The 14,649-nt window shown below is 40.4% G+C and overlaps 1 protein-coding gene across 7 annotated transcripts in view; it reads right to left on the bottom strand.

Annotated features, from left to right (window-relative positions):
- Positions 1-14,649, bottom strand: part of MYO16 (myosin XVI) — a 483,589-nt gene that overhangs the window by 297,416 nt on the left and 171,524 nt on the right. For all 7 annotated transcript variants that reach the window (XM_056555738.1, XM_056555737.1, XM_056555733.1 and 4 more), the window contains exon 4: positions 11,302-11,445. In XM_056555738.1, the coding sequence (XP_056411713.1) occupies positions 11,302-11,445 (144 nt within the window). The remainder of the gene's footprint in view (positions 1-11,301; positions 11,446-14,649) is intronic.

Raw genomic sequence — 14,649 nt, 5'->3', positions numbered from 1 at the left:
ATGGGGTACCTTCATACTCAGAAGAGATGGGGTTACAAATTCTGGGGAGTATTTTCTATTTACCAGTGGGGGGTAAATGCTCACTGTACCCTTTGTTACGTTCTTCAAGGGGTCTAGTTTCCAAAATGGTATGCCATGTGGGGGTTATTTTGCTTTCCTGGCATCATAGGTGCTTCCTAAATGCGACATACCCCCCGAGCAAAATTTGCTCTCAAAAAGCCAAACATGACTCCTTCTCTTCTGAGCATTGTAGTTCGCCCGTAGTGCACTTCAGGTCAACTTATGGGGTACCTCCATACTCAGAAGAGATGGGGTTACAAATTTTGGGGGGTATTTTCTGCTATTAACCCTTGCAGAAATGGGAAATTTGGGGGGAAACAAGCATTTTAGTGAAATTTTTAATTTTTTTACATATGCAAAAGTCGTGAAGCACCTGTGGGGTATTAAGTCTCACTTTATTCCTTGTTACATTCCTCAAGGGGTCTAGTTTCCAAAATGGTATGCCATGTGTTTTTTTTTTTTTTTGCTGTTCTAGCACCATAGGGGCTTCCTAAATGCAACATGCCCCCCAAAAACCATTTCAGAAAAACGTACTCTCCAAAATCCCCTTGTCGCTCCTTCCCTTCTGAGCCCTCTACTGCGCCTGCCGAACACTTTACATAGACATATGAGGTATGTTCTTACTCAAGAGAAATTGGTTTACAAATGTAAGTATAAATTTTCTCCTTTTACCCCTTGTAAAAATTCAAAAATTGGGTCTACAAGAACATGCGAGTGTAAAAAATGAAGATTGTGAATTTTCTCCTTCACTTTGCTGCTATTCCTGTGAAACACCTAAAGGGTTAAAATGCTGACTGAATGTCATTTTGAATACTTTGGGGGGTGTAGTTTTTATAATGGGGTCATTTCTGGGGTATTTCTGATAAGAAGACACTTCAAATCCACTTCAAACCTGAACTGGTCCCTGAAAAATTGTGAGTTTGGAAATTTTGTGAAAAATTGGAAAATTGCTGCTGAACTTTGAAGCCCTCTGGTGTCTTCCAAAAGTAAAAACTCATCAATTTTATGATGCAAACATAAAGTAGACATATTGTATATGTGAATAAAAAAAAATATTTGGAATATCCATTTTCCTTACAAGCAGAGAGCTTCAAAGTTAGAAAAATGCAAAATTTTCTAATTTTTCATCAAATTTGGGGATAACCACAAAATTTTACCACTATGTTAAAGTAGAATATGTCACGAAAAAACAATCTCGGAATCAGAATGATAACTAAAAGCATTCCAGAGTTATTAATGTTTAAAGTGACAGTGGTCAGATGTGCAAAAAATGGCCGGGTCCTAAGGTGTAAAATGGCTGGGTCCTTAAGGGGTTAAGTGCCAATTTATGCCTCCTTCATTTTTGTGTTGTTCAAATGTACATGCTAATTCAATGTTAGGAGATCCTCTCCAAAGGTCACTGACCCTTCTTAGTGCCACACAGGGCATCAGCACATTATTCCACCTCACTATTTTAAATTGTTTCCAATGTTCTCTTCTCTATTGATGACCACCATAAGATATCTCTCTTTAAAAGGTTAATCACCAGCCTCCCCATTGTTTCACCAGCGGGCTGGCTTTGTTAAGGGCTATGAGGCTACTCCCCCTGTTTGTTTATACCACTGATCCCAACTTAAGAAAGTGAGAACAAAGCAAGCATGTCATAAATTAAGTCTATGCCAGAAAATCTTAGAAATTCTATTCTTTGAACATTCATTTTAGAAACAATGGCCCAGATTTATCAAACTGTGTCAGAGAAAAAGTGGAGGGATTTTTCCACAGTAACTAATCACAGCTCAGCTAACAAGCTCTGGTAAAGCGAAAGCTGAACTGTGATTGGTTGCTGTGGGAAAAATTACTCCACTTTTTCTCTCACACAGTTTGATAAATCTGGGCCAACTCAACAGTTGTTCCCTGTAAAGTGTTGTTGTATTGTGAACACTTTGTGAACGCCTCCTCTCTTATGTCACCAGGTGAGCAGTATTTATTCACCTGGACATGAAAGAGTAGGCGTGGTCTGGCAAAGCACGGTGCTAGGCGTGAAACAGCTGTAACCTCATCTTCTGTGTCCTTTTGGCATTCACACTGCTCTCCACAGCTTTTATGCACCAAAAATAAAAATATATTTTGTTACACAGTCCCCAGTGACTGCCTCCAGCACCATCGAGCATTGAAATTTGGCCAGAATTTCATGTGACTTTACAATTTCTATACCTAATAATATATTTATGTCATTTATAAATCAAATATACTTATCTTTACATCATATATTGACTTCCTTCATTTAACCCCTTAAGGACACCGCTCATTTTGGCCTTAAGGACCAGACCAATTTCTTTTTTGCATTTTCTTTTTCCTCCTTGTCTTTTAAAAATCATAACTGTTTTATATTTTTCAACTACAGACGAGTATGAGGGCTTGTCTTTTGAACAACCAGTTGTCCTTTGTAATCACATCACAAATTTTTGCATAAAATGTATGCCCCAAAAAAAATACTATTTGTGTGGTGAAATTGAAAAGAAAAGTGGAATTTTGCTCATTTTGGAAGGTTTCGTTTTCACCCTCTACAATTTATGGTAAAATAGACATGTTTTCTTTATTCTGTGAGTCAATACAATTAAAATGATACCCATGATTACATACTTTTCCAATATTGTACTGCATAAAAAAATCACATAGTTTTTAACCAAACTAGAACTTTTAAAATCCCTCTATTTCGACAACCTATAACCTTTTCATTTTTTCGTATAAGCAGCGGTATGAGGGCTTATTTTTTGCGCCGTGATCTGTATTTTATTGATACCACATTTGCATATATAAATATTTGAATACATTTTTTATAATTTTTTTTTTTTTTGGAATATGATGTGATAAAAAAGCTTTTTTAATATTTTAATGTTTGCGCTGTTCACCATACAGGATAATTAACATTATATTTTAATAGTTCAGACATGTACGCACGCAGCAATACCAAATAAGTTTTGTTTTTTTTTTTGTTTTTTTTTAAATGTCGCTTTTTGGGGGTAAAATGGGAAAAACTGACATTTTACCTTTTTATTGGGGAGGAGATTTTTCAATAATTTTATTTTTTTTAAACTTTTTTACACTTTAACCCCTTAAGGTCTCAGGGTTTTTCCGTTTTTGCACTTTTGTTTTTTCCGCCTTACCTTTTAAAAATCATAACCCTATCAATTTTCCACCTAAAAATCCATATTATGGCTTATTTTTTGCGTCACCAATTCAACTTTGCAGTGACATCAGTCATTTTGCCCAAAAATTCACGACGAAACGGAAAAAAAATCATTGTGCGACAAAATCGAAGAAAAAACGCCATTTAGTAACTTTTGGGGGCTTCCGTTTCTACGCAGTGCATATTTCGGAAAAATGACACCTTATCATTATTCTGTTGGTCCATACGGTTAAAATGATACCCTACTTATATAGGTTTGATTTTGTTGTACTTCTGGAAAAAAATCATAACTACATGCAGGAAAATTTATACGTTTAAAAATGTCCTCTTCTGACCCCTATAACTTTTTTATTTTTCCATGTACAGGGCGGTATGAGGGCTCATTTTTTGCGCCGTGATCTGAAGTTTTTATCGGTGTTATCGGCGCTTGACTGTTCCTGCCTGGATCTCAGGCACGGAGCAGTCATTCGTCGATCGGACACCGAGGAGGCAGGTAAGGGCCCTCCCGGTGTCCTGCAAGCTGTTCGGGACGCCGCAATTTCACCGCAGCGGTCCCAAACAGCCCGACACTCCCAAACAAAGACCGCTGCTTCTAAAGGGTTAATACCGCACATTGCCGCGATCGGCGATGTGTGGTATTAGCTGCGGGTCCTGGCCGTTGATGAGTGCCGGGACCGACACGATGTGATGCGGGGTCGCAGCGTGACCCCGCTTCATATCACAGGAGCCGGCGCAGGACGTAAATATACGTCCTGCATTGTTAAAGGGTTAATAGTCTCCATAGGGGGCTATTTTTAGTAATCATTTGATTGCAAATACTGTTCAGTGCTATGCATAGAGCATAGAACTGATTAGTTTTATCGGTGATCTTCTGCTCTGGTCTGCTTGATCTCAGACCAGAGCAGAAGACCCATGGAGATGGATGGTGGCAGGTTAGTGGACCTCCGTCCGCCATTACATTGCGCTGCAGGCAAACCGATCATCCATATTAAGTGCCGCACTGCCGCAGATGCTGTGATCTGTGTTGATCATGGCATCTGAGGGGTTAATGGCAGACATCGGCGTGATCACTGATGTCCGCCATTACCGGCGGGTCCCCGGGACCTGCTGAGCATGACGCGAGCACGTAAATGTATGTCATGGTGCGTTAAGCACCACCGCACCATGACATACATTTACGTCCAATGTCGTTAAGGGGTAAAAGAGTTATGGTGGAGTTTGGACAAAATTTTTTTTTAAATGCCTGCAGGGGCACACAAGGCATAACTCTACATTCAAAACATACAGTATACAAATAACATTTTTGTCATACTATGTAGCTCCCCATGTGCTCTATCTTGGTGCACCAAGAATAGGTTGAGCTACAGTAACAGCCATGTAGGTAGTATACCACAGTTCCCTTCATGCATTTCTGACATCTTTTCCAGGCGTTTCTCTCTCTGTATTCCTTTGTTTTCTTAAGCGTAAGGCTCTACCCTCTTGTCTACCATCTTCTGTTGTTTCCTAGACAAACAGCTCATCCTTGTATAAATCCTACTGCTGAAACTGAGCATGTGAGACCAGCAAGCTGACGTAGAACTACAGGACATAACCCTAGATGACCAGCTATGACTTTTTGGGCTAGCCAGTCTGCATTGGAGGCACCGAATGGAGTCTCTAATTCAGATGTATACCTAACCTTGGATTGTAAGCTATTAGGAGCAGGGCCCTCTCTCCCATTGTTTGAATTGTTGAATAGCTTGTGCTAGTGCTGCAGAATATAGAAATATAATATATATATAGATTATTAATATTATCTCAGATTCCATGAGATAGATCTTACTGAAGCCCAGCATTGAACCTAAAATTTCTACCTCAGAGTCATTTAGGTAATAGTCTAGGGTAGGTGGGGGGGATCATAAAGCTTGGTTCTTACAGCAGTTTAAAACCAGTTTTTCTCTCTTCAGCATTTGTTGAAAAACAAAAAGTATTCAAAAACTGCAACAAACTTCCTTGTGTGAACCTGACCTATGGACACCTGTCCAGCTTTTCTTTTGTGACCATGGTAGTCAGTGTGCTTTGCACACATAGCCATTACAATATCATGGTCCTCAAATGGTTTTGAAAGCCTAAGTCTGGGTTCACCCATAATATTTTGGTCTGTATTTTTTGCCAAAACCAGTAGTAGGTCCAACACAATCAAAAAGGTATAATTATTTCCATTATAGTTTTATTTCTCTATTTGTTGATTCCACTCATTGTTTTGGCTAAAAATACGTCATAAAATGAGGATCAAATAGTGACCAAAATACGAGTGAACTCAACCATATACCATATTTTTCGCCGTATAAGACGCATTTTTTCTTCCCCAAAACTGGGGGGGGGGGGAGGGAAAGTTGGTGCGTCTTATACGGGAAATGCACATTAAAACCTTGTCCTATCGTAGCGGTCCCTGCGGCCATCAACGGGCGTGACCCGCGGCTAATACAGGACATCACCGATTGCGGTGATGCCCTGTATTAACCCTTCAGATACGGCGATCAAAGCTGACCGCTGCATCTGAAGCAAAAGTGACACTAACCCGGCTGCTCAGTCGGGCTGTTTGGGACCGCCATGGTGAAATCGCAGCATCCCTAACAGCTTACAGGACACCGGGAGGGACCTTACCTGCCTCCTCGGTGTCTGCTCTGTGCCGGGATCCCCTGTATGGCCGGCGCTCTCCTTCGTCATCATCACGTTGTTGCGCACACGGCCCCGTCATCCAATAGGAGCGACATGCGTAGCGATGTGATGGTGGCGACGGAGAGCGAGGATACCGGGCAGCAGAAACATTCCGGAGCATCGGGGACACCCCGGGGATGCGTCGACAGCGATAGAGAGCAACATCCAGGGCAGCGGTGATGAGCAGTGATGGGTCCGGAGCGGCGGGGACACGTGAGTATTACCTCCTATACCAGTGGTCTTCAACCTGCGGACCTCCAGATGTTGCAAAACTACAACTCCTGGCATGCCCGGACAGCCGGCTGTCCGGGCATGCTGCGAGTTGTAGTTTTGCAACATCTGGAGGTCCGCAGGTTGAAGATCACTGTCCTATGCTTTACATTGTATTTGCTTCAGAATCTTTTTTTTCTAGATTTTCCTCCTTTAAAATTAGGTGTGTCTTATATGCCGGAGCGTCTTATATGGCGAAAAATACGGTAGTAAAATCAGGATGCCACGGTAATTTGGTGTGTTCAATTCAAAGGAAAGCAAATAGTATCTACCACTACTGGCATATACCAAATGCAAATAGGCCGGCATAGCTTTATGTTTGCTTACCTTTCGTGAAGTTTCTGTGCAGCAAATACTCGCAGACACATTTGCCATTCAACAATATCCATTAGCTACACTGTATGAAGCTTCAAAGCCTTGAGGCTAAGCAATTACTGATATCAGATGTGCACTCACTGGGAAAAACTGCTTTGAGTTAAGAAAGAAGAAAACCAATTCCAAGCATATAGAGGCATTCTACAGAGGCATGACACTGATAAAGATATCTCTTGTGTCATGTCGCAGTCTGCTGTTTAGAAATCCCACTGTTAACCAACGGGCTGCCTCATCTCCTGTCTTATCTAATAACCTTCAAATGCCTTAATAAATAGGTTGTTAATAAAAAATAAAGATATATATATATATATATATATATATATATATATAGTATATAATTGGGCCTTAGTAAAATCAGACAATTGCATATATAAAGTGTTTATGCACTGAACAGTTTATGTTTGTTCTTTGCCACATTTAGAAAACCACAGCAATCCGAGGTTGATGATAAGACGTGAGGTTCCAGCACGCCAAGATAGCAATTTATGGATGTAGAGATACACAAGCAAATGCTAACTTGCTGTCTGGATTAAAAGACAAATCTAATCCATTCATACTGGATATGTGTTGGGATTGTTGCACAAAATACAGATACAATGTTTCCCTGACTAAAGAAACCATATGTTAGCTAAAACTTCTGAATTGACTACTAAATGCCATAATTTTTGACAAAAAAAAGGCACCGACAGTGATTTCATAACATTTTACATAAACTGTAAAGGCTTAAACTAACATAATAAAACACAGTTCAGACTCACATTTAAGCAACCAATTGGCCTTGTGATTAGCCGCTTCATGTTGTCCGGTATAATAAGCTCCTGTTTTCACACTGAATGAATCATTGGATGCGATCAACAAAGACTTACCTGCTATAAATCTGCAGAACTGAACAGTGGCTATAATTCTATATAAACCATAGCATTTAGAAGTTTTGTGCTAAACAATGCAACCCTTATGTCTCATGCACTAGAAAGACATCATATTAGGAAGTATTCATCAACACCCGTGGTCAGAATCATGTGAGTAACATTCAAGTTCTTTAAAAGACTCAGTAAATCTTATTTTAAAGAGTAAATCATAGTGTTATGAAGAAGTTTAACGTTGGAAAGCAATTTAACATAGTAAGGGTTGGGTCACACATAACGGATCCGCAGCGTATTTTACGCTGCGCATCTGCCAGTGACCCAACCCATAGTGTGCTTCCAGCTGTTGACACCCCCACCCCGCCTCGCCATGCTCCGCGATATCTGAGTCACTGCAAGTGAACTCGATGACTCAAAGGCCCCTGTCTGGCTGCTCGGAGCAGCGGATTGCCGCTGCAAGCAGGCCAGGGGGTGGGGAGAAGCAGGACAGGGGGGTGTCAATAGCTGGAGGCACACTATGGGTCGGGTCATTGGTGTTTTGTAGGAGTACTGGGGTAATGTCATGGGAAGTGGTATAGAGCTGAGTGTTATAAGCGTAGTGATTGTACCAAATGCGGGCTGTATAAAGACAAAAGAGGAGAAGAGCCAGGACTCATCCCTGAGGAGCCCCGGCAGCAAGGGGAAGAAGAAGAGAACAAGTAGGGTACAATCATATTAAAGATATTGAAGGGAAAACATGGAGAGAGGGAGAGGGGCACAATATGTGAAATAACTTTCATACTAACCTTTGTGCAATTGTATCCATTATCATATAATATGCTTAAAGGCTATAGACACCTTTGACATGACAAAATGACTTTTATATGTCACTGTTCACCTTGACTTGAAAATGTTGCACTAAGTCTGCAATCTTCATTGATTTTCAGACCCCATGATATTTAGTTCGCATTTTGTTTCTAGGCTCAGATTTTCTGATGTGGGTGTGTCCTCCATGTAAGGCCGTGTTCACACATTCTTAGTGTGCTATGTGGCAAAATGCATCATTTGACTGGGAATGGCCATGGGTTTTCAGTGTGATTTTTTGCCACAAAAATGTAAATATGTGAAAACCACATGGCCCAAAACCAGAACACAAAACTGCACTTCACAGTAAGATGTATACGGTTTTGATGCACAATAATTGACTGCATGGCACACTATCAATGTACGTGAAGCCAATTGGATGTGAGGCCTGTGGCCACGAGTTACTAGTGCTGTCTAAAAGTTAGAGAGTGCAAGCTAAGACTAGGCAGTCTAAAAATGAGAGATTTATATCGGTGTCTCAAGCTGTTTGATAAATCTGATGCATCTTCAGAATTTTAGATGTCTTGTCCAGGATTAGAGAAACTATTAGTTGGTTTACTTTATTTTAAAATGTTTGGCCGCATGTTTGGTGCTAAGACATGCCCCCCTTTTCACTAGTGCCCCTTCACCCCTGTTTTACTGAGCAAGTTCATAAAACTGATAATAAAAGTGGTATTAGTCAGGTTAGACAGTTTTTAGGTACAGAATACAACATAAATCTTTAAAACACAATAGTAAATCTACGCCAATGTATTCACTTGTCCTATTTTGTCCCCTCGTAACCAGACTGGGCCCTTTCCCCTGTTGAAAAATGCAAAATAGCCATCCTCTGTCAAATTTGCCTTCTCTCTCAACCCTCTGTATTTGTAAGCCATGTCATTTTCTGACAGCGTACAGACAAGTCACCTCCCTCTCTATCATAGTTCGTCAAGCCATGCTCATTCTGACATTATGCCAGCAAGTCACAAATCTCAGCAGAAAGGACTGCTGGCACATGTATCTTTTATAGGGTATAACAGTGTGCAGAGAAGGACAGTGCATCAGAGAGCAGTGAATGGGGCCAGGAACAAACCAGGGGGGACTATGTATGTACATGCCTCACCGCGTAGAGTACTTTTGTTTTGTTGCTTTTTTTAGGTCCCCGGATAACCTTGCAATGGATACAAATGAATCAGTGAAAAAGTGCCAATGTGGTAGATGAACACTTTTATAAGAAAAAGGAGAGGATATTTTTGCAAAGGCAAAAAATGCAAAAAATTATGGGGACAGGAGAGATACTTGGGGTGTAGGATGATATTGAAGATATTAATTCCAAGTGCTCACATCTAAAAAATGTCAATTCTCAATTCAGTTTATTGGAGGTTTTTTATTTATTTTTTTCCCTATCAGGGAGGTTGAGTAAACACTTTCAAGATGATTGCATTTTATATCATCAACAAATAAAAAGGCAGACAAGGGCACTCTTTACAGGGAGAACTTATATATTTCTAATTCACCTTCTAGAACATATACGTTGCTCTTGTATGATTCTGTTCGTTGTATTTTAGAGATACACCTGAGGACAGTTCTTGCAAATTGATGTTGAAGGCTCTGATAGACTATTATTTTGTTTTTATGTAGAAACAGCACTTAGCTAAATATTTTAGGAGATAACACTGGATTCAGATTGTCTGTTTTGTTACTCGAGGCTTTCTGCTCTGCTGGATCCTTTATATGTTGTCTTATTCCACTAAGGCTCTTCATCGAATAAAACTTTTAATATTGATTGGATCAGCTGAGGAAATCCATCAACACAGCAGCTTATCTCGCTTTATTTGTCTCAGTTATTTGTCTGATTTTTATGCCATTGTTTATCTGTATTGTTTAGAGGTTATTCTACTGAAGTATGATAATAGATATTGCAAATGTAGAACAGGGTGGCATATCTGAAAGGAACTGTATGACATGTTATCCTCAACTGTATACCATAATATATGTGCTCCAGGTTTAGAAAATCGGGGTAGAGGTAATATTTTAAATACATTAAAATGCATTGAACCCACATATAAATCGGGAAAGGGAAAGCATATCAAGAAACTGCAAAAAGGTATGTGATCAGGGCACAGAAAGCTATTGAATTATGAGAAACTCTACTATTTTAGTGTTGTGCTCCAAAATGCACTAACATTTTGTCAAAGTAAAGTAAGGCAACTGAAAAATACTCTTAGCTTAGCCAGTGGTGTCTTAACATGTTGTATGTTTATGAAACAACATGAGTTGACAGAGCACATTATCACGTTTAGATAAGTGTTTTGTATGAAAGTGGCATCTACTAGAATGCCAGGACCCAAGATTTCCCAGCAGAACTTGCCCATAATATCATGTTGACTCGCCTGCTGGCTTGCCATGTTCCCATAGTGCATCCAGGTGCCATTTTTTCCACAAGGAAGTGGCATACAAGCAAACCTATAAAAGCAAATGTGATTCTTCAGTCTACCTTTTTCCATTATTTTATTGTCTAGGTCTGATCCTCATGTGCTCCTTGTAGGTGATTTTGGTAGACCTAAGACTAAGGTCAGTATTGCCACTCGGATCAGTCTACAACTACGCCGCTCCATACACAACAAGATAGGAAGCTCTGATTGCCTTGAAACCTTTTCATCATAGGCATCATTATCTCTTTCAGCAATTCATGTGGCTCTTCTATGACAATGGTCCAAGCAGGATAGCCATTGTCCTAGCTTACATCATTGAGCTTTGGGCATCCATCACCCGTTCCCTCTTTTAGTGGCTGTCCTTCCTAGGATAACTTTTGGTAGGTACTTACTACTGTATACTGGGAAGGCCCCAAAAAAATCTGTTTGTTTTAGGAATGCTCTAACCGTTACAATCTGGCATCTACAAAAGTCCCTTAGATTCTTACACTTACTAATTTTCCAACACATCACCTTCAATTACTGACTTCCTAATGCAGTGCATCACTCACTGCCTAATCCAGCACATCCCACCCCTCAATGACTTTCATTTTACCTATGTACTTACAAATAGAAGTAGGAGGACAATATCAGGGTTGTCACATGCACAAGCAACATGCATAGGAGTCCAGAATTCTTCATCTTGGTGATTTACATTAACCCCACGGTCAATGAGGATTTCAGCTGCGAATGCATTATCATACCGTGCACACTGAAAGAGATAAGAATAGCTTCTCACAGCGGGAGTGACATAGGTACATGTTAAATAATATTTTTTCATTGTAAAGCTGTAATTCAAGGGATAATAGACTCAGCATAATCGAGTATTACATTTTTGATTTTCCGCAGTGTGACATATGGTTATAAGACTATCCAGAAATATGTAATATGGTGGCACCTTTTGGATGTGTGTCAGTACAATGCCAAATGTGCATCATGGTTAAAGAAAATGTTTCTTGTTGAGCAGTCTGGAAGGATAACAGCAGTTACTGACGCCTGAAAACAAAAAGCTAGACATCACACATTGAATTCTGATCACATACATAAAGCCTGAAAAGAGCTGCATACAAATCTTCTCAGAATTAAGATAATTTAGAATGAGTGCTTAAGGAAATTAACCAAAAATTTGGGGGAGGGATGTTTCAAATGAAGCTTTAAAATATATGAGGCTGGGTGACATAAAAATGCAGTTCAAGTGATGAACACAATGTGGAGTGATACTGAGAAGTAAATAGGTTCTGTTCTTAAAGACGTATTCTGAGGGAAAAAATGGACTATAGCATCCTACATGTGTAAACTAACATACTAGAGTATACACGCCTCACCCAGCCCAGCCCTGGTGCACCAGTCTACCCCAGTGCCTATTTACTTGCATATATATATATAGTAGTTAGGAGTAGCCGTATTAGTCCAGTGATGCAAAAAGCTAAATCATCGGTAGTTGCAGTATCTTGTAATATATTTTTTATTGGACTAACAAGATTATGTAGAGACAAGCTTTTGGGATTCCTCCCTTTATCAAGTCATAAGCATTTCTGAGCTCACAAGGAGAAAACACACGTTCTATCTCACAAAATATGCAAGGGTTCAAACAACATATGTGGAGAAAGGACATTAAGTTAGGCCATAAATTGTATAGCTATAAGACGATAGACTACAGATAAGGATGAGGGGGGGCTGGAGAGCAGAGGTGAGAATGGTGGTTACGCTGGACAGAGGAGAAAGGACAATTTTACTACAGGACCATAGACTGAAGATAAGACTTGGACAGGGGAGGGGGAGCAGGGGTGTAATGGTGTTAGAGCAGGGAGAGGGAAGACAGTTTAGCAAATGTTATAGGAAATTTTGATAATTGGGATAAGAAGCTTAAATCCACATTAAGTCCTCTGTTCTTGGAGTCATAAAGAACTATCATTTTGGCTTCAAATGTTTTTCTTTCCTGGGTGTTCTTGAAGTTTCCTTTCAGGATCTTGATTTTGAAGTCCTGTATGGAGTGACCTGTTTGGGTGAAATGGTGTCCAACTGGGGTGCAATAGTCCTTTTCTCTATGGTTGTTGATGGACAATCTGTGGAGGTTCATCCTTTTATTGAGTGGCTGGCTGGTCTCACCAATGTAACATCCCAGGTCACACTTGGTGCATTGTCTCATGTAGACTACATTCTCTGTGGTACAGGAGTATTGTCCCTTGATGTTATATGTCTTGTTGTTGTGGGAGGCCTCAGAATTTGTGCAGATGTGTTGACAGAGTTTACAGCGCGGTTTGGTGCAGCTTTTGTTTTAAGTTGGGTGGTTGTCTGAAGGCCAAGATGGGTGGTTCAGGAAAGATTTGCTTTAACACCTCATCTTCTGCTAGTATTGACTGCAGGTCCTTGATGATTTTGCGTATTTCCTCAAGGGTGGGATTGTATGTGGTTACCAGTGGTATGCGTGATGAGGTTCGTTTCTTTCTGTATTGCAGCAGGTGTTCACGTGGTGTTCACGTCCAGCCCCCCCCCTCATCCTTATCTGTAGTCTATCGTCCTATAGCTATACAATTTATGGCCCAACTTAATGTCCATTCTCCACATATGTTGTTTTAACCCCTGCATATTTTGTGAGATAGAACGTGTGTTTTCTCCTTGTGAGCTCAGAAATGCTTATGACTTGATATAGGGAGGAATCCCGAAAGCTTGTCTCTACATAATCTTGTTAGTCCAATAAAAAAGGTATTACAAGATACTGCAACTACCGATGATTTTGCTATATATATATATATATATATATATATATATATATATATACAGTAGCATGCTATTCTTTTTTAATTAAACCAGAATACTGAAAGTGCACCACTAATCCATGAACCCTACTGGTATACAGATGCAGGATGCAGTCATCTAAACTGTGTGGGAGGGAATTAGGATATATAGTAATTCCTATAGTGATTCTTTAAACCAGTGTTTCCCAAGCGCGGTCCTCAAGCACCCCCCACAGGTCATGTTTTTGGGATTTCCTTAGTCTTTCAAAGATGATATAACTGTGGTGAGGCCCAAAGCCTTGACCATAATTATATCACCTGTAAAAGACTAAGGAAATTCAGAAAACTTGACCTGCTGGGGGTACTTAAAGGGGTACTCAGGCGCTAAGACATCTTATCCCCTATCCAAAGGATAGGGAATAAGATGCCTGATCGCTGGGGTCCCGCGGGGATTGTGAGGGGGCATGACAGCTGTCACACCCCCTCCCATAGGCTTGCATTGAAGGGGCAGAGCGTGATGTCACATGGGGGCGGAGCCGTGACGTCACAATACTCCGGCCCTGTGATCGGCAGTCATCAGACCCGGAGGGAACATGCTCCGGGGGCTGATGGTAACAGGGTGCTGTGTGAAAGATCACGGGGATCCCCAGCGATGGGACCCCCGTGATCAGGCATCTTATCCCCTATCCTTTGGATAGGGGATAAGATGTCTAAGCGACGGAGTACCCCTTTAAGGACCGCGCTTGGGAAACACTGCTTTAAGTGTACCAGATTTGTTAGGGTATGTTCACACGGCCGAATTTCTTTCAAAATTTGCGGAATGATGGCGGAATTTATTGGTGGCTAACTTAACATTAAAAGTTAAGCCTCATTGATTTCAATGAGATTCCGCTATGGAAATCCACAAAATATAAGACTAGTCTTATACTTTGATTGAATGCGGAAAGCAGAATTTCCCCGGCAGATATTATGCTGTTTGAATGGGACGGCAGAATCCCGTTAAAATCAATTTAAAGTAAATTACGGCAGAATTTCTAGGGGAACTCTTCTGCGGAATTCCGAACCGGAATTCCGCCATATGAACATATCCTTATTGTTGTGACTGCTGGACAGCTTTTTTTTTTTTTTTTTTTACCCTTCATTAAAGTACTTCACAATGGAGACATTTAAAATATTTC

The sequence above is a fragment of the Hyla sarda genome, chromosome 2 (assembly GCF_029499605.1).
Source record: "Hyla sarda isolate aHylSar1 chromosome 2, aHylSar1.hap1, whole genome shotgun sequence".
NCBI classification, from domain to species: Eukaryota; Metazoa; Chordata; class Amphibia; order Anura; family Hylidae; genus Hyla; species Hyla sarda.
This window is presented reverse-complemented; position numbering and strand designations above follow the sequence as displayed.